General features: G+C 47.9%; 3 protein-coding genes and 1 non-coding gene across 5 annotated transcripts; 1 reads left to right on the top strand and 3 right to left on the bottom strand.

The window, feature by feature from the left end:
* Window positions 1–48: 48 nt before the first annotated feature.
* TRNAD-GUC lies at window positions 49–121 on the bottom strand. The gene has a single exon. It is a non-coding gene; the product is annotated as a tRNA-Asp (tRNA).
* Window positions 122–432: 311 nt separating this feature from the next.
* On the top strand, window positions 433–2,852 carry LOC120708178 (uncharacterized protein At4g15545-like). Its single transcript, XM_039993303.1, has 9 exons — window positions 433–1,028; window positions 1,134–1,202; window positions 1,358–1,411; window positions 1,539–1,596; window positions 1,683–1,757; window positions 1,882–2,127; window positions 2,265–2,310; window positions 2,391–2,469; window positions 2,557–2,852. The coding sequence occupies exons 1-9, from the start codon at window positions 699–701 to the stop codon at window positions 2,647–2,649; spliced, it is 1,050 nt and encodes a 349-aa protein (XP_039849237.1). The 5' UTR covers window positions 433–698; the 3' UTR covers window positions 2,650–2,852.
* A 226-nt stretch (window positions 2,853–3,078) lies between these two features.
* LOC120708179 (TLC domain-containing protein 4-like) lies at window positions 3,079–8,286 on the bottom strand. Of its 2 annotated transcripts, none has more exons than XM_039993304.1 (9): window positions 8,094–8,286; window positions 6,447–6,598; window positions 5,409–5,497; window positions 5,186–5,321; window positions 5,013–5,087; window positions 4,523–4,644; window positions 4,368–4,443; window positions 3,746–3,805; window positions 3,079–3,643 (listed from the first exon to the last, which is right to left on the bottom strand). In XM_039993304.1, exons 2-9 carry the CDS (start codon window positions 6,582–6,584, stop codon window positions 3,515–3,517), a joined length of 825 nt encoding a protein of 274 aa, XP_039849238.1. In that variant the 5' UTR covers window positions 6,585–6,598; window positions 8,094–8,286; the 3' UTR covers window positions 3,079–3,514. The 2 variants fall into 2 exon arrangements, with proteins under 2 accessions (XP_039849238.1, XP_039849239.1); XM_039993305.1 differs by lacking the exon at window positions 8,094–8,286 and adding an exon at window positions 7,976–7,998.
* Window positions 8,287–12,355: 4,069 nt separating this feature from the next.
* On the bottom strand, window positions 12,356–17,050 carry LOC120708177 (BTB/POZ domain and ankyrin repeat-containing protein NPR2-like). Its single transcript, XM_039993302.1, has 4 exons — window positions 15,808–17,050; window positions 14,665–15,415; window positions 12,993–13,187; window positions 12,356–12,809 (listed from the first exon to the last, which is right to left on the bottom strand). The coding sequence occupies exons 1-4, from the start codon at window positions 16,462–16,464 to the stop codon at window positions 12,547–12,549; spliced, it is 1,866 nt and encodes a 621-aa protein (XP_039849236.1). The 5' UTR covers window positions 16,465–17,050; the 3' UTR covers window positions 12,356–12,546.
* Window positions 17,051–19,986: the final 2,936 nt, after the last annotated feature.

The following is a 19,986-nucleotide window of genomic DNA, read 5'->3' as shown; positions in this document are numbered from 1 at the left end:
TTACAGAATGGGTTCGGACAGCTTAAAAGAGAACAGCAACAAAAACGACGCCGTTGCCGGGGATCGAACCCGCGTCCGCCCGCGTGACAGGCGGGAATACTCACCACTATACTACAACGACACGGAACCTATGAAATGTCTTTGACATATATGATAGACACCGTCCTTTTCTCCTTGACCCAAAGCGTCCAGCGAATACGGCGGCCTTCTCAAATCTCAATCACTCGCCATCTGCCGCCGCCAAGCCTGCGGCGACCACGAGCCATGACTGATGGCGCGCCAAGTGGTCATGGTCAGTGATGAACAAACACATGCGGCGCCTTGTCCGAAGCGCTTGCCCGGAGGCACCGGCACACCATTCCACCAGCACTGGGATTTGTTAATCCGAGCCCCCCGGCCCGCAATCGCCTCGCGGTCCCGTCCACAGTCCACAGTCCACAGAAGGTGGCCGAAGCCGAAGATAGAGAAGAAAAAGCGAGCCCAAACTCCTGTACGTGCGGGGGCGCGTATTCAAACGCACGCAAAGCAACCCCGCCACTCGTCGCGCCACCACCCACAGGCCACAGTCCCCACCTCGCGCCCCCGTCCGCGCCCCGAGCTGGCGAGCTCCCTCTCCCGGATGATAAACCGCGGCGCCCCGCTTCGGATCTCGCCACTCGCACCCACGGCCGCCACTCCCACCACGCTCTCCGTCTCCGATGACGCAGACCCCCACGGCCGCGGCCGCGGCCGCGGCCACCGCCACCGCCACCGCCGTGGAGGCGTCCGGCAGCCCCGCCGACGCCATCGTCGCCTTGCTGCCGCCGGACCCGTACGAGCAGCTGGAGGTGGCGCGCAAGATCACGGCCGTGGCCGTGGCCGTGGCCGTGGCGGCCCGGGCCTCGCGCCTGGAGCTCGAGGCCGCGCGCCTCCGCCAGAGCCTGTCCGACAGGGACCGCGTCGCCGCAGAGCTCGCCGACAGGGTCGCCAGGCTCGAGCTGGCGCTCCGGGACGCCGAAGCGCGCCTCCGCGGCGCACTCGACGACAACGTGAGACCAGATCACCTCGCTGCTTTGAATTTTTTTTTTTCGTTTCCTCTGGTGCGGTTTCCTGTCTTGCACTCTTGCTGAGCCCGGTTGATTTCGTCCGCGAAGGCCAAGCTGGCCAAGGAGAGGGACTCGCTCGCGCAGACGTCCAAGAAGCTGGCCAGGGACCTCGCCAAGGTGACTGCATTTTGTTCGTGACCTGATCAAGATCACAGCACTTGCACGCAAACGGCACATCCCTCGCTTGAGCTTACCGCTATAAAAACGCCAAAAGTAATCTCACCTGTAACGTCAGAGCTCAGTCTCTTTTCTTTTTTTAACTGAACTTGCAGCTGGAAACCTTCAAGAGACGTCTGATGCAATCGCTGGGCGACGTCCATCCACCAGTGAGTTCATCACCCTCTCTGCATTCCTGTCATTGGTCTGTGCTAACCAGCAAGGCAAATCAAGATCACCGCTGATGTCCTCAAAGTAGAAACTAGAAAGTACTCACGCTTCGTGTTCCCTAAACAGATTCAGGAAACTGTAGACATAAGAACCTGCGAACAATCTGTGGCGAATTCTTGGAAAGGTTTTTTTTTTCCCGCTTGCACGATGTCTCTTGCGTTCTGTCCGGTACACTGTTCATGGGAAATGGTTCCATATCCGTGTTTGAAGATGGACCAGCGAATAGCCATCCTGTATCCTCTCGATCGGACGGATCCACCGAAGCAGAGAGCGGAAACCAGGAAGGTATGATCAGTGTCAGTGACACAGCTTCATAATTTTGCAAGTAGTATCGAAGTGACCACAACTTTCAGTAGCTTCTGATGCTCGTGTGACCCTGCTCGGTCTGTCTGTCTCCTGCTCTCAACAGTGACGAGGCCGTTTGAGCAGAAGCTGACCATCACGCACATCACCCCGCGCCTCACGTCTGATTCCGCGCGGAAGCTGAGGACCGCTGCCACTTCACCGAGAAGGTACTCCACGGCGGTGTCGCCTAAACTGACGTCCGGCGCCACCTCGCCGCGATTGGGAGGCCACATGGCGATGTCGCCATGGCTGGCCTCCAGCAAGATGTCCTCTCCGGCCAACTCGCCCCCTCGTGGACATTCTATCTCAGGTAGTGCTGATCAGGCAATCACATAAGCATCCAGCATTCAGATCCCTCTGTTTCTTCCAAGTTCCCACTAGTCCTGGCTTGATGCAACTCTTTCCCTGACATTTTTTTTTTCTCTCTCTCGAAACAATCCGCTCCAGGACGCACTACTAGAGTAGACGGCAAACAGTTCTTTCGTCAGGCAAGGTATGCCCCATGATTGCCCTGTTATACATAACTAATCCAGTTCTTCACAGAAGGTCGTGTAACTTGGTTTCCCATTGCAGGAATCGCCTCTCCTACGAACAATTTGCGGCTTTTCTGGCCAATATCAAGGAGCTCAATGCCCAAAGGCAATCTCGAGAGGTTGGAACAAGTTCCAGTTTTCCAAATGATTTGCGCAGAACTTTAACTGAATTGTTGCTCATGTTCACGTATACTGGTGCGCCGCAGGAAACCCTGAGAAAGGCGGATGAGATCTTCGGTGCAGAAAACAAGGACCTCTTCATGTCATTCCAAGGGCTGCTTAGCCGCAGCTTGTCGTAGCAAAAGCTTGTCAATCCTCTCTATTTCTACTCACTTCAGTTGTTCCGGTTGCTCATGATTCATGAACAGGGCGTCAGGCATATGGTAGAATACATCTTACACGTTGCATAGAATAAACAATGTGGACTAAGAAGTGCTGATCAGAGCCATGTAGTAAACCTTCTTTCTATCCAGATCTTTCCCTGGAAAGAGTATTACGTTTCCCCTTGCCTTAACGGCCTTAACCAGCGCCTGCAAGAACCCTGCATCGCGAACATTTCCAGGTACAATCACTGCACACCACCAAACGAATACAAGCTGGACTAACCGAATCAGAAGATGCTTCAATTCAACCTAAATCTATTCAGATCGCCATTCATGCTTTCCAGTTACCTCCTTGTGACTGCTTAAATCATCTGCACATTGAGAATTACCAGACATGACAATCAATAACCGAAACATCAAATGAACAACTGAACTGCTGAATATGAAGTACTGCCAGCAAACTTGTACTGGTAGAGAATGCACCTGCTACAATCCTCAAGTCAGAACGATAAGAATTGCATATTAAACCTATAAGCAGAAGCGCGGAATTTCAACCTTTCTAGGTCCATATGAAGACTACTACCTAAATTGTTAAAGACGTGGAAGCATCTGATCCACAGAAAAAACATCCTCGGCCATAACCAGACATGCATATGTACAAGGCAGAGCATCCAGGGAAAATTTCAGGCTGTGTTGAGTGTATTTCTGAATCATGTACAATGGCTTTAGCATGCGCTACGAGCTGCACTGGCGGTTTTACTTGGGAAGAGCATGTAGCTGTAAAGTGGCTGTACGAAGGGATGACTGTCGATGTTGTGAGCTTGCATTGAGATTCTTCTCTTCACTGCCTCTTGGCTAGCGTCTTTTTAAGGCCTCTCAAGATCTTGGCAAACCACATTGTGTTCATGACAAGCAGTATTGTGGGCACAGCAAATATCAGAATGAAGCTAAAGGTGTGCATCTGCTTGACCTGTACATATACAAGTTAATTATCATCAACCAAGCATAGCTTCAAAATCATCAGTGAGATACTGATGTATACCCTTGTAGTTAACGTACAAGAGAAAAGTACCTGATCATAGTGGAAGTAGATGTGGTAAAACAAGTAGACAAATAGAATTATCCGTGCTACCTGCATGAAGTAATTGTTTCTCCACAGTTAAAGGAAATTATAGGAAGCTCCTAACCAGTACAAGGACGACTGTCTAACTGATTAGAGGGGGGAATATGGACCAAACACAACTACTGGTTTTTAGCATTCATATTTTCACTTGAAAAATTATAACTCTCCTATAGCACAAAGAGATGGGAAATGTCTAGGTGTCTAGTGATCCCCCTTTCCTCCCTCCTACCATAGACCAAGAGAGCTGGGAAATATCTGTCGAGCCATAAGATATTCCAGGATGGCTGCACTTCGAAAAAGGAACTTTCTATCCCTTGCTATATAAAGCTTACAGAGAATTATAAAGCTTACATAGTGCTTGCTATGTCTAGGTGCATAGCAGATGTTATGAATCTTGAAAAGCCAAAACAACCTACATTTTGGAATGGAGGGAGTAACAAACTGTGCTATACAATTCTCCAGCTCATTCATGCATTCATAGGATCAGATTAAAACATGGTGAGTATTGTATGACCAGCAAGTAATGCATTATTTGTAACTTGTAACATCCAATTACACTGTAGTAACATACCAGCCAAGCAACAAACATTGCAACACCATTGACAAGATAGGCCTTGGATTTTTTCAACCCAGCAGTATCAAGAAACCTTGATGACAGAACAGTCACAGGTCAGATACATTGAGGTAATATAAAAGAAAACATTGTGCATTCGTTTCAACACATACCATCTTAGGTTGATTCCGGGTGTGGTTGTTTCAGAGATGAGAACCATGTATGTGTATAACTGTCCTTCCCCAGAATACATAGCATATACTATAGAAATAAGCGACAACATATGATGAAGAACCTGACAATGGTCAACCAGTAGTCAACAGACAACAATGGAATCAGTGAGTATTGAAATTTCATTTGTACAAATGTATGTCGTTTGGACAAGGTGCAATCAATAGCACTAACTATGACTACTAACATTGCTAGACAAGAATTTATACTCCGGCTTAAGCAAGTGAAAGTAACAGGTATACCATGACAAATGCTTTCATTACCATATTTTCATAGTTTTTGCCAACCTATTGTGGCAGAAGTTAGTAGTCAACCATGCTTTTAGTTGACAATACCATGTTAAAACAGCATGAATTTATTTACACATGGAGTAGAAATAAAGCAAGGACATACTAGAGAAAAAGATGTTAGCAATCAGGTATATCCACTTACATACTCCATTCCACCAAGGGAAGGATACACCCAGAGTATCATAGCAAGGTCAGTGATGAAGTACCCAACAGAAACCTGGACAATTTAAAATTCAGTCAATATGAGGAAAAAAGAGAAACTGTGTATGGTAACATATACTACTCTTGAATGAATGAAATATTAACATCTTTTACCCCCAGAGTAAAATTGGATAGGTTTGAACTCCGAAAAGTTACTGGTCCGTCCAGCTGATCAGAAAATATGTTGGAGAAGAATACCAGGTACACTGACGTGACTGTGATGAAAACCGCATGGACCGTGGACATGCCCCTAAACAAGTAGAAATTCAATGTTGAATATAAGTGCTCACAGTAATAAGATGAAATTGGAAATAACTTTGGCACATAATAGTTTCACCTGTTGTTCCACTCAAGCTTTTGGATTTTTGTAAGTGAACCGTAGCCCTTGTAGTACAATGAGCTGATCAAGCTTGTGATGTCATAGGCCTGTGGGGAAAGAGACGTAAAACTTAGCCAATATATGGGCAGAACTTATTTCAAAAGAAAGTAACTATAGTTCTGACACACAAAGATTAATCACAAGAAGTTCCATGCAAGAATTTAAGGTTGGAAGTAACACAAACTATAATTATTTTCAGCATGTTATCTACGCATATTGCACTTGCAGTGCACCAGCTAGTTTGCTATGGATCACCACACTGAATATTGGCTAGGCAGAACTGACACATCGCGCATGTTATCAATACTTCAAGCACTTCTTCAGAAACCTTTAGTGATTCAACCCATGCTAATTTTCTCAGGCATCCTGAAGTAACTAAATTATTCAAACAATTGTCTTGATATAATCAGCTTTAGTAAACAGAGAACAAAATGACTAAAGCGTCATTTGGCCTAATTCAGTAAACTTTAGTAAACATAGAACAGCAGTGATTAAACATATTATTCACAAGATAGCTCGTATCTAGTTCTGATTCTGCCAAAAAGTAGGGCAATTAATCATTCATGTTGATCTATATTGGCGCAAAATGTACTTGCCTTCGATTGAATTTACGGATTAAGTTACCATGAATTTCTCTGAATCTAAACAACTCATAATAAGACTGAATGTTAAATGCAAGCAAACTGTTAGTAATTTGGGAACTTACCACAATTGGCATATACACATGCAGTTAAAATCACAAATAGTTTCAACTTTCAACCAATCTCAGATACACCAAAAGTTTAATTTACTTTCATCTATAATTTTGTTTTCTCTAAGCTCCTCCACAGTCCTCAGTTTAACTGTAACAATTTTTTCCCCAAACAAGGATCTACCAAACGAATAATCTTCTGATACCATTTAAATTTAAAAACAAGGACCATGTGAGCATATTAATTCAAAGGTAGGCTACTCATGAATTTCGAGTGTCAACAGATAAGATGGAAAAATTCATACCATCTTGCACATCAGGATCCCACCTAGTACAGCAGTGTATGAAACATATGAATCTACAAGAAGGTACTCCTTAACAAGTGATTCTGCTTTGTACTTGTAGGCCTTGGCTGCCAGCACTGAAGTTGTGGACAGGTCCATCCTCACTCAAAGACCTAATGAAAGAGACGAGTCGAATAATAATGAGGCACACTTCCAGCCATAGTGCATAAACATAATAAATGATCACCAGTGCATATTAGCAATTAATTCGAGTCATCGAATAGCCCACATGAATGCAGAAGATGCCCTAAGATATGGGCCACTGCTGCAGCACAATCAGATAATCATCAATGAAACAGGGATTGGAAGATTAAATGCGTAATTGGTAACCATACAGATCCCACAATTAAATGTGTAATATGGGAGACCATAAGGATATATGGCAACCTAACTTGACAGATCAGTATACTGATGTTTTAAATCTGATAATGAAGCCAGATATACTCAATTTTTTTTCATATTTCTAGCGGAAATAGCAAGTATGACCATGCCTCAAATACGAAAACCAGATTAACTAGTTTAAAGTGCAAATAAAGCAATAAGATACTACCAAGGGAAACGATTCATCAATTTAAAATTGGTAGTGCCACAGTTCAAGAGATAACACAAAGATGGTCTTCAACATGAACCAAGTGCCCAGGTGTGAATCCAAACACCAATGCATAGATAGTTGCAGCTATGGACCTAATCATACGATTGACTACCATCCCTACAAACATAACAGTCCAAGAAACATGAATCCTAATGGAAAGTCCATCAAATACCAACTATTTGTAGCCATTTGAAAATTATTAGTAAGGACATCAGCAAACAAATGACATGTGTCATCTGACAAACAATCACTACAAACAACATGATCAACAACCATTCAGACAAAAAATGATGGAAAATTAGCACGAAGATACCAAAGAATATGCAGTGTTCCCCTGTTCCCCTCCCACAAGAAATGAGCTCCAAGGACCAAAACACTGCAGCTTATTGGCCTCCTAACCACATAAGGGTACCAAGCACGCATGAGGAATCGTGAACACGACGAATAAAGATAACCAGAGGAAGAAAAAAAGGGCAAGGGGGGCAACTTTTTCGCGGCAGAATCCAACCGGCCAGCGAGGAAAAACAGCACGACAAAAACCACCCGCACATTGCGACCAATCGGGGCACGGAATCGATTCCCAGAAGAGTCACATAGATCAAAAGGAAACAACGGCCGCAGGACCCCGTCACGCGCGCGCGGTAACCCAACCGCACATCGACCAACATCCTGACGCTGCGGAAGAGGAAAACGGAGAACCGTAACCGCCCTCCGCATTGCGTGCGGCACTGGACCGCGATCGATGGCCGAAACCCATCATCAGCATCAAACGAAGCAACAACGCAGGAAACAGAAAGCCACATGGCGGTGGCGGCCACAGCTGCGCCCCCCTCCCCCACCCCGCCCCTCGACAAGGCGCCACCACCGCAAAGCAACGAGGGCCGAGATCAAACCCCACCTCGAAGCCGCAGCGAGCCCACTCCGCGATCCCTAGGCCGCGCAGGATCGAGCGCGGAAATCAACAAGCGCCAGCAGAGCAGGGGCCGGGGGCGGAGGTGGGAGAAGGCATTTGTTACCTCGCGTGGCGCGGCCACGGCACGCCGGGTGGCGGAGGAGGGGGCGCGGGGGCGGCGCTTGCGTTGGTACAAAGCAATCGGGACGGGGGCGGGATGGGTCGGGTTGGGATCGGAGCCGCGGCTATATTTCGCTTCCACGACGAGTTCTCTCGCCTCGCCTGTTGCGAGACGGAAGGGAGGAGGGGGGACGAGTGGAAGGGAGGGGAAGGGGACTGGAATAATAATGGCCAATTACGAGAGGGTTCTTGGCTTGACATGAAAGAAAAGAATACTATAATAGTACTAACGGATAATAAAATCATGCAAAAAAATAGGGGATGGAGGAGTGTGTGTGTCTATATATATATATATATATATATATATATATATATATATATATATATATATATATATATATATATATATATATCAACTCGATTCGTCTGTGAGATGTTGATGTGTTGGTATTAATAATGCGTCGCAATTTGTGGGAATAAATATTGGGAGTCACCGGCTCACTGCTCATTATTAGCACATCAACATCATCATGCTTATAGATATTAAAACACCGTGTCAATGAGCGCGTGAGACTACAAGATAGTCCCGTATCTTGGGCGCTCTTCTCTTTTTCTCAATCGCAGCCGCCACATACCAGGAAAACATTTTCTCCGTGGATGATAGTTTATTGGTGCTATGGTGAGAATTAGAAAGAAAGAAAGAAAAAATTCAATCGCTTCGGATTTCTTGCAATGTCGAGAATTGGAAAGTGAAATTTTTTTTGGCTGGATCGATTGCAAAAGATTTCTAAAAACTTTTTTTAGAGTCTTTGTGTTAAGACTTAAGAGCCACTTTGTTTGACATCTCTGCCGTGTCAGGACAAATTTCAGCCTCACATAGGCAATTTGTATCTCTTTGACTTTAGGCACCACAGTTTGACCGTGCTCTTAAAAGAAGACTGCTCGGCAAAGAAATGTACGTCAAACTTGCGTGCATTTTATGACATTTTTTTCGAAGCCCTTTTCCCCACAGTCCAGAACAGTCATCACAAATTCACATATATTTTAAAGCATGTATTATATTAAGCACAGATAGAGGACTTCATAATTGCATTTCCCTCTTCGCCGTGGCAAATTATAAACGTTCGGCAAAGATGCAATCTCTCGAGGGCGGAGCAGGGCGCCAAAAGCACCAGCAGTACCGTCTAGCCGGCTACACCTTTTCAACTCGATGCAACACAGTAGTAGCACTGTAGAGGCTCGTGCGTGTGCTCCTCCCTCCTCCGGGCTTGGCGGCTGTCGCCACTACTGGGACCAGCCTCGAGGATGTTCCATGTTTAATTGGGGGCCTGTGCGGATCTGCCTCAAACCATCAACGTCGCAGGGCCGACCAATCCCGAAAGGAGCACGGGAGCTAATGGGCCATTCCTTGGGCACTTTGGGCTGGGAGAAGAACAGGCCGCACGCCCTGCCTAGCTATGGGCTGCTATCGATTGGTGCCCCCACCCCACCCCACCACTGGGCTGGCCGCGGGCCGCGGTCCACACACGTCGCGATTTTTTTATTTTTTTATTTTCATTTTTTACAAAAATATATTTTTGTTTTCGAAATTTACAGAAATATACCCCGGCCGCCCCGCTGCCGGGACCTGGTCGCCCCGCTGCGGGGCGGCAGGGACTCTTCTATAAAAAATTTCACAAAAAATTTACGCTAAAACCCCTAGAGAACCGGTCGCCCAACAGCCGGGCGGCCGGTGCAAGCAGCACCTCGACAGCAGCAGGTGGGCCGGAGTAGGTGAGCAGTTTGGCGCATTTCTTCTCCATTCAGATTAGTCTCAGCCGGCAGCTTTTTTTTTTTCTCGCATGGAAGGTCACTTTCACTCAATAGTGCTACTTGCTTTGAATAGATAAACAACAATTGATTATTCCTTGCTTGTATGGTCCGCGGTGGTTTCGTAATTATGATATATTTAGTGTGTTGCTCAGTACAATCTCTTTGCAAGCTTTTTTTTATCATCACTGCTCTGTCTCGTTAATGTTTGCATGCTTAGCGAAGACAACTCTTTTGCAAGTCCTCTTTTGCGTCACTTAATAATCGTTGCTTCCGCTTTGCGTCGAGATTTGCCTAACCATTCTTAGCGTGAGCACGTCACGAGTTGGTTTGTATCACCTTTGCGGGTAGAAGAGAGAGACGTGTTGAGTTGAATTGGTGTTGACACAGAATCGCGCCAACACACTCGAATGCGCTAGCACGCGCGAACGATTGTCAAAACGATCAACTCGTGATGAATTGGCGCGATTCTGTGTCAACACCAATTCAACTCAACACGTCTCTCTCTTCTACCCGCAAAGGTGATACAAACCAACTCGTGACGTGCTCATGCTAAAAATGGTTAGGCAAATCTCGACGCAAAGCGGAAGCAACGATTATTAAGTGCCGCAAAAGAGGACTTGCAAAAGAGTTGTCTTCGCTAAGCATGCAAACATTAACAAGACAGAGCAGCGGTGAAAAAAAAAGCTTGCAAAGAGATTGTACTGAGCAACACACTAAATATATCATAATTACGAAACCACCGCGGACCATACAAGTAAAGAGTAATCAATTGTTGTTTATCTATTCAAAGCAAGTAGCACTATTGAGTGAAAGTGACCTTCCATGCGAGGAAAAAAAAAGCTGCCGGCTGACACTAATCTGAATGGAGAAGAAATGCGCCAAGCTGCTCACCTGCTCAGGACCCACCTGCAGCTGTGCACCAGCTGCCCAGCTGCCGGGCGACCGGTCCTCCAGGAGTCTCAGCGTAAATTTTTTACGAAAATTTTTGCAGAAAAGTCCCGGTCGCCCCGCAGCGGGGCGACCAGGTCCCGGCCGCCCGGCAACGGGGCGGCCGGGGTATATTTCAGTAAATTTCGAAAACAAAAATATATTTTTGTAAAAATCGAAAATAAAAAATAATAAAAAAAAAAATCGCCACACACGTCAGCACTGGCCGCTCCGCAGGCTGCCCGGCTCGCCCGCGGGCTGCCCGGCCTGCCGCACCGGCCACGCGGCGTACGAGGCACGCACGTGGCGGTGACTTTTTGGTGGGTGGCACGTGCGATTCGGCGCCGCTTGGCAAACCCGAAGCTGGTCGGCGCCCTGTCGGCCACGCCCGTGGGTTGACTTGGACCACCATCGGCGAGGGCCACAGGATTGTGCGCGGTGCGGGTGTCAACAGGCTACAAGCTCCCTCCAATCGCAGGACAAGTTCACGCGGTGTTTAAAACGAGTTTGATTTTTATAAAAGAAACATATATATTTCATAACGAATCTACTACGAAGTCGAGGAGGTCCCATTTCCATTCCTTTGCCAAAGACCCTAACGACAGCTTGAACTACCTCCTTGTCTCATTGATCCGAAAAGAAAGGAAGAAATCCCACAGAGGTATTGGTTCGAGTTGAATGTCATCGAGATCGTACCTCGACATTGGAGATGGATCGAGCAGAGTAATAGATTAACATTGGCTGGCTGTGGTTGGTGCTGATTTGTTGTGAGAGAAAAGTACTGTTGACTGGTTGCTGGTTTGGTGTGAGAGAAAAATATTGACTGTTTGCAGCGAACAGAGTTGTGACATGTGTTGAACAGCTGGTTTGGTGTAAGAGAAAAATATTATTGGCTGGTTGCAGCGAACAGAATTGCAGTATGTGTTGACAGTTGACACAGATCAAAGAACTGTGGCAGAAAGCAAACACGTACAATCTCAAAAACGTTTCCTTAAGACGAATGTTTACATCTATCATTGCTATTAGCAGAGCACCTGCTAACAATTGCTAGTCAATTAGCTAGATGGGGCCTGCTAAACGATGCTAACAGTTATTTTTCACAAGCATAGAGGTATCCAACCACATATTAGTAGATGGGTTCAAACAGTCCTTAGTTAGCGAACTTTCACTTGGGTAACTATTAGCACTAATAATTGATCCACTGACCCACCCAACCAAAGCTTAGTACTAGTGAGTAGTGACACACAGCCTGCCTGCATTCTGTTCTGCTGGCTGCGACTGGTGGCTGATGCTAATTTGTTGTGAGAAAAAATTACTGCTAACTGACTAGTTTGGTGTGAGAAAAAAATATTGTTAGTTGGCTAGCCAGTAGAACAGAGTCAGAAGCTTACTTGCGAAGGACTGCCTAAATGCAAAATGAGTCGGCGGTAGGTTCACAGGGCAAGGGGAAGGAACGACGTAGGCAGCTGCTCAGCAGATGACGGCCATCCGAAGCACGAATACTGGCGTAGATCACTTCTGCCATCATTGGAGTGCCTTAACGATCATCTGTTCATCTTTTTGCACGGGTGTTCTCGGCATGTTTTTCACATATATAATATAGTTCTACTTACACCATTGTAAAGCACTATGCATTCACAGGTCTAAGCGATTCCATCCCTATACGCTGTCCCGGTCCAAAACAGTGAATTACAGAACTATACGCGGCAAAAAACTGGTCACTTCTTGGCGACCTTCTGGGGCGGCGAGCACCACGACGACGACGACAGGCCGGAGATCATGCTGTTGTCGGCCTTGTCCTTGCTGAACGCCTTTTGCACGTCCTCCTTCAGCTCGCTGAAGCGCATCCTCTTCACCTTCTGCTCGTCGGGGGTGCCCCTCTGGAGGTAGAACTTGTCCAGCCCACCGTCAGGCAGGTCGTCCTCCAGGAACTTGTCCAGCACTTGGGAGCAGTTTGGGAAGTACCGCCGGCCCAGCTCCACTGCAAGAACATACGGCTGTTGTTAACCAAGTGTATCTCATGTGTGATGTTGTTTTACACAGGACGACCCAAATTCGGAGTCTGATGAACATATGGTTGCATTGGAACTAAATTTTTTGGTGATGGGTGCACTGGTGCAGGGGCTGTTCATTAAAATTGAGAGATTGATGGTCGAAACTTCACCTGTTTTCATCAGTGCATCCACCCTTGAACGGAGTCTTTTGTTTTGTATGGCTGGTGTTTCGTTCAGGTCGACTTCCCTCAGTTTACCAGAAGTACTTGGTGCAGCAATACCACCAAATTCTTCTGTGGTGTCTGCTTGCGCGATTTGCATGGCGACCTTCGCTTCAGCAGGAAAGAACAGTCTAGCAAATGCAACTGCAGGGATTATACATGGCATGTTATGATCCAGGGGAATGTACTTTAGTCAATAATATAAAGCATAATCTTCTTCAAAAGCTTAAAATAAAACAAAAGCAATGACCATGCCATATCACCCACCCCGAGTTCTAAGGTGCTATTAGATGATTATCCAATGGCTTGAAATCTTTCTCATTATGTTATCTAGAACAAGGCCACTACTAGTCTGAGTGTGCAAAGTTGACTGGTAACTGGTAAGTGGCAACAAGTATTGCATGCCATCTGTAATTTGATTAAGGCCCTGTTTGGGGAGCTTCCTGGAGCTTTTGCTTCTCCAGGAAGCTCCAAAAGCCCCAAGCTCCCCCAAACGGGGTCTGATTCTCCCAACCGCGGAAGCTCCAAAAGCTTGGTTTAACACTACAAGCTAAAAGCGATGACGGACGAGCTTCCCGAGCTTTTGCGGTTCCGGCCCCTTCCTCGTCTCCTCGCCTCTCCTTCCCTTCCACTCTCTCCCTCGCCTCCCCCACTCCAACCGCCGGCGGCTGCGTCCGCTCGAGCTCCGGCCGCCTCCACCCGAGCTCCGCCCGCCGGCCACCTCTGCCGAGCTCCGCCCGACAGATCCACCCTCGACCCGAGCTCCGCCCGCCTCCACTCGAGCGGATCGACGCGCCGCTACCCCTCCCCTCCGCCCGGGAGCCCCTCCCCTCTGCACGGATCGACGCGCCGCTGCCCCTCCCCTCCGCGCCGCCCCTGCCGGTGGGTCTCCTCCCCGGCGGCCTCCCCTCCGCGCCGCCTACCCCGGCGGCGATGCTCCGCGCCGCCCCTGCCTGCCTCCCCTCCGCGCGACCCGCCCCGGCACCGGCGGCGATACTCCGCGCCGCCCCTGCCGGCGGCTCTCCTCCAAACCGGCCTCCCCTCCGCGCGACCCTGCCGGCGGATCTGCTCCCCACCGGCCTCGCCTCCGTGCGGCCACCAGCTAGCGGATCTCCTCCCCTCCGCCGGCCCCCGCCGGTGGCCCAGCTCCGCGTCGCCCTTGCCTCCACGCGGCCCCCGCAGTTGGCCCTGCACCGCGTCGCCCTTCCATCCGCGTGGCCTTGCCGGCAGCTTTGCTCCTTGCCGGCCTGTTGGTGTTGGGCAAGAAGCCGATGGGCAAAAGCTCCCCCAAATAGACCTTCTAGCTTCTGTGAAAAGCAGTCTTTTGGACTAGCTGGTGGAGCTTTTCCAAAACGTAGCTTTTCCAAAAGCTACCGCTACCCCAAACAGGGCCTAATTTAGACTATGCGGTTTAGTGGCTACAATGGTCTATTCCTATAAGATAAACATAACACTTCTATTGAAGAAAGGGAGAAATGGATATGTTGGATGTTTTTCTTTTGCCTTCTCATTAGACTACAAAGTAGCTTGCATCTGTTCCCACTGGGTTCTTTCTAATTTTGAGCAATTTTTAAGGGGAAACCAATAAGAACCATTTTATCAAGCATGGTGTGGACTTCACCTCTGTTTTCCAGGTAGAGAAGCTTCATGTGAAGATCATCGGCCAACAAAGGCGAGGTGACAGCATCTTCCACTAACATAGGATTTCGCATCATCTCCCGCTCTAGAATATCTATACACAACCTATCATTGTTTGACTCTTGACCCTTCTCCATCTTTGTATTGTAGTCTTTTGCTCTTGTTAACCTCCGACAAATACCAATTGCGCTCCGGCCATCAGCTGTCAGTTGTGATACAGTTGCCCCTTTGTTAAGGAGGCACATAATGATAGCTGGTTCTCTCCTCATAGCAGCCAAGTGGAGTGCTGTGTATCCACGGCTATTCTTCAAATTCAAGTTAGCCAGCCCCAAGTCTAACAACTCCGAGACAACTTTAGAATCACAGTAAGAAGCTGCATAGTGCAATGCATTGGCATCATCTAATGTGATCTCAGACTCATTAAGAAGTAACTTCACAAGCTCAACATCATCGGAGTCGAGTGCTCTGTGGATCCTTCTGACTCTTTTCTCATGCACAGGGTCCGAAATGGAGGCATCAGCAGCAGCAGTTTGTGAATTTTTACGAATCTTTTTTATCTCCTCGACAACTTCTGGAGGGAGCTCCTTATCCAAAGACATATCGTCAAGATCTGATCTAGCAATCCTCTGAATACATTTGTCGAGCACTTGAGTCAGCTCTGAGTGGGAAGCAACTTGCAAAATAGGAATGACATCTTCCACTAGAGTCTTGTCTACAAAGTTAAGAAGCCGCCGCTGCAGGAGAAGACAGCTAACCATTAGCATTCCATAAGTCGAAGTAGCAAAGCTGACTAACAACAATGAATCTGATATGCATAATAAGCTGTATAGCAAACTCCAGTCCAATCTATCTACACAGTAATTTAGAATTCCATAAGCTGTATAGACTTCAAGCCGACAGGTTTGGTGTGTCCACTAAAAAAGGGCGAGCCAACAATTTTAGCAATACTGCAAAAATTTGTGCATACACTATACACGGATTAGACAGAAATAAAATCATGAATCCAATACTTCCGAGTCTAAAAAAGTCACATACTGCAATACCATGGTAGAGCGAACCATTTCCGACACAAATTGGAGATCGATCCTACTAGCAAGGGGAAAAGCAAGCAAAAATTGCATCTCACCTGGAAGAGCGAAATGAGCTCGGGGATCTTGAAGGTCCACGCCGCGTACATGATCTCGACGGCGAACCTGATGGCCGGCGGGCACGAGTCGTGAGGGCACACGGGATCAGCACAAGACACCACATCGAGCGGTGCCGGCCGGAGCTTGCCGGTGTACAGATAGCCCAGGAACGCCTGGAAGGCCTCGCGCCCCACGCAGCCACCGGGCACGAGCTCCTCCATCTTGTACCGCGGCCTGCCGCTGGCAGCCCCCTCTCCCGCCCCTCCGGCGGCGGCGGCGGCATCACCGCGCGCTGCGCCTCCGCGGCCGCGCGCGGCGAAGAGGTCGTAGAAGAAGGCGCTGCGCGCGGAGAGTATGCAGCGGTGGACGGCGACGGGCGGCCCACCGTCGGGCATCTCGACGTCGGCGTCGCTGCAGTCGAGGTCCCGGTCGAGGAGCAGCTGCTCGAGGTTTTTGCTGAGCCGGTTCAGGCTGACCGCCTCCACGCTGCTGCTGCCGCTCCCTCCCGCAGCGCCTCCACCGCCCCACCCCTCGCCGGCGGTCAACAGGGGAGCCTGGGGCGGCCCCGGCGGCGGGAGCGCGACGGAGCAGGGGCTGGACCCGTTGGACAGGTACGACGACGAGGACGCGAACGTGATGGACGACGAGGGCTCCATGGCTGCCCACGAGTCTCACAACGGCCAGGCACGAGACGCGAGAGCCCCCCCTACTTGTGCCGGACCACCACGACCATGTGGTGGTGGTAGCGTCACGCGGTTTAGGCAGCCAAGGCGGGAGCTTTTTGGCCTCGCACGGCCGAACAACACAATCCGGCGACCCCCTTGGCTGGCTTGAGGCAGACCCGCGTCGGCAAGAACCTCCCCGACGTGCCCTTCCGTAACCGCGGCTCACAGGTCGCCGTAAATCTCACTCCAACTCTTCCCACACGTTGGCGCCTTCCCGATTCCAGGACCGGATCTCGCCGGCACTGCCTCAGGCCAGGAACAATAAGGATTTTTTTTTTCACACAGGGCGGCGGCTAAAATCTGAAACAAGTGAAGGAGCGATCCATGGGGGCAGTAGGGTAGCGGCAGGGGAAAATGGACGTGAGAGATTGTTGGGGGGCGTCGACGGACGACCTGATAGGGGCGAAGGGAGAGGATTGGCTGAGGAGCGCGCCGTGGGTCAAATGGAATCGTGGAAAAAGAGTCCGGGGCACGTAGTTGCGTGGAAAGCAGGGAGGGGGGGCGGAGGGTGGAGGGAAAAGGAGTGGATCGAGGATTTGCTGCGTCCCCATTCACTACCACTACCAGGCTGAAGCTTTTCGAGTAAATAAATTATAATAAACCTGAGGTGTTTTTTTTTCTGATAAAAAACCTGAGGTGTTTCGGTGCAAGTTGCGCAAACACCCGGGCCCTGTATACGTCGATAGGTGACGCCGGACCATGGTGACGTCGACGGCGAAGGTGTGCCGTGTGCGTGAGCTTGGGCCTAGCGTGATAGCGTGCTCGCTCCAGTGTCTAACCTAAACCTTATCTGCAAATATTTTTGTCAAGTTAAGAGGTTGTGTGCAAATATTCCTATATCCTAGCCAGACTGTTTTTAGCCTCAATCACTCTGACGTGAAACCAGTACCAGTCCCCAACCAGCTGGTAATACTTTTCTTTCATGGCAAATCAATACCAGTCATTAACCACAACCAGTTGAACAGAACGAATTTACTATATCTATCTTTGTTTATTTGCTTCCCAGCTAGTTTTCTCGAATTTTTCACGTATGCTTGAGCCTTTTCTTCTTGGGAATTTACTAGAAAGAAATGTCACTTGTTTGATTTCACTTTTCTCCGCGGCTCAAATTTCGGCCGAGACCCTCAGTTTTGCCGGGAATCAAGGTGGCGTCCTCCTAGACGAACTTTTTCATTTCACTGCAAAAATATAGAGTGATGCGTTTCCTTTCTACGGGCTGGTGGATGGAATCCTGTAGCCTGTAGGGTGTACCTGTGGTTATCTTGATGTGACACGTGCGGTTAGAAATTCATGCTCCCATGTTCTCATGGCTAGCACTGGAAAAGGCAGATTACTACGGCTTAGGAAAGGTGCCCTTTTTGCGATGTAAAAGGCGTTTTTATTGTGAATAAACGTAGAACACGTAAGAGAATCGAAACGTGAAATGATTGTTTAAACAGAAAAAGCCTACGTGGTAATTGCACTATACTCCGTCCCAAATTATTAATCATTAAAGATTCATAATTTTTACTATGCATCTGAATATATACCATGTCTAAGTGTATAGCAAAATTTATGATTCTAGAAAAGTCAAAACGATTAGTAATTTGAGATAAAAGAGCACTGAATAGTAAATAAAAATTAAAAATCACTCTCTGAGTTCAGAAAAGTCTGTCACTATATTATTTAAAATTCATCTTGCAACCTACTAATTATTTGTACTACCTTTTAATCCTATTCCCATTAAATGACAGGTCCCTTAATTATTTTTTATGCCGACACGGATGATTCAACTCCCAATCCAGCCAGCCAGTCACGCCTAATTTGGGCACGTTATGAGCAGTTGAGCCGCTATATTAAGAATGCACCTCCAATGCAAACTTGCAGCGCCTCTCATGGGTCATGGCTCTCTCTCGTACCGGAGCTGAAACGGAAAGTCGTGTGTGAACAGTGAACCGGGAACGAAGGACCCGGCTGCGTCTTGCTTGCTTGCTTCCAGGAGCAAGGTTGCGTCACCTACTTCTTTATACTAGTTAATCCAGGCGTCGGTTTTTAGCCCCGAATTCCTAGTGTAAACGCGGCTGTCTTCTTTATTAAAATTTTTGAAAATGGTACGCGGCTGTCGTTTGCTTGAAATAGTTCTTCTGCAGTAGAGAGGAGGAACTCTCTCTCACTTATGTGTGGACCCTACTGCACTCGGACCCACACCCAAGCAAGCTAGGAGCCTAGGAGAGTGGAGTCCTTGTGCTTTTTTTTTGTGATCAAGTGGAGTCCTTGTGCTTGAGGCCTTGAGCGAATCGGCGGCACTGCGAGTGTGCGAGCTCCAAATACTGGCACGCTAGTGGGTGTGACATCACCGTGCGGGAGGGCGCCGGACCGCCGATGGCGGGACGCGCGTGAAGTCGCGCGCCTGACGGCAGCCCCTGCGTCACGGGCCCTGCGGTGGCCGGTGGGACGCGCTGATGCGGTCCTCCTCCTCCGTCACCGTACCCGTCCGGCACCAGCTGATCAACATGATTGCGTCGGGCTCTGCGGGATCCGCTGCGCCAGGAGGAACCCGTGCCGCGGCTGTGCCGCCGGCACAGGCATCGCAGCAGCAAAAAGCCAATCGTACTGGGAATTCCAGTCCCTACGCAGCTAACGAGTCCATACTCCATAGTGCAATCTGGCAATCTTGCTGTGCTATATGCGGCGGATTGAGGTCACCTCAGAGTTGACCGAGACTTTTGGGCCCCAGGAGTCGCTAAGACAGACTAATGGCGGTGACGGGGAGCACCGATCCTCAATTAGTTTATCGTTGCGATGAATGTTGATTGCTAACCACGGTTGCCTGGCGGTATCCTCAATTAGTTTATCGTTGTCGAGCAATAATGCGCACGCATAACTATAGTATTCCCTCTATTTCAAATTATAAGTCATTCCAAGAATTTTGGAGAATCAAAGTTTTTCAAGTTTGACCAAATTTATATGAAAAGATAATAATATTTATTATATCAATTAAATATCATTAGATTCTTTATTAGCTATATTTTTATAGTGAACCTATTTGATGTCATAAATCTTTATATTTCTCTCTATAATTTTGATCAAATTTTGAGATGGTTTGACTCTCGAAGATTCTTGAAAACTATATCATCTCACGCTGTTCCTTCGCAAAGATGACTACGCAAACAACAAACATATTCCAGTTCCTACCGTGGAAGAACTAAACAAAAGGAGCATGGAAATTTTAGGGTGAACACATTGATGTCATTTGGCAAACTAGCTCTGCAATAGTATATTTTCCTGTTATCTCGTAATAATAAAATATCCCGTAATTTATGAACCGAAAAGAATATTATGAGTTGCATAATAACAACTTGTACAATAGTAAAAAATAATAATCTCATAGTCCTTAATTTTAGATTATAAGAATGTTGATTCCCGAAACCGTCATTCTCTCATCTCCCCCTCTCTTCTGTATACCATCAAAGA

The sequence above is a fragment of the Panicum virgatum genome, chromosome 5K, assembly GCF_016808335.1.
Source record: "Panicum virgatum strain AP13 chromosome 5K, P.virgatum_v5, whole genome shotgun sequence".
NCBI lineage: Eukaryota > Viridiplantae > Streptophyta > Magnoliopsida > Poales > Poaceae > Panicum > Panicum virgatum.
This window is presented reverse-complemented; position numbering and strand designations above follow the sequence as displayed.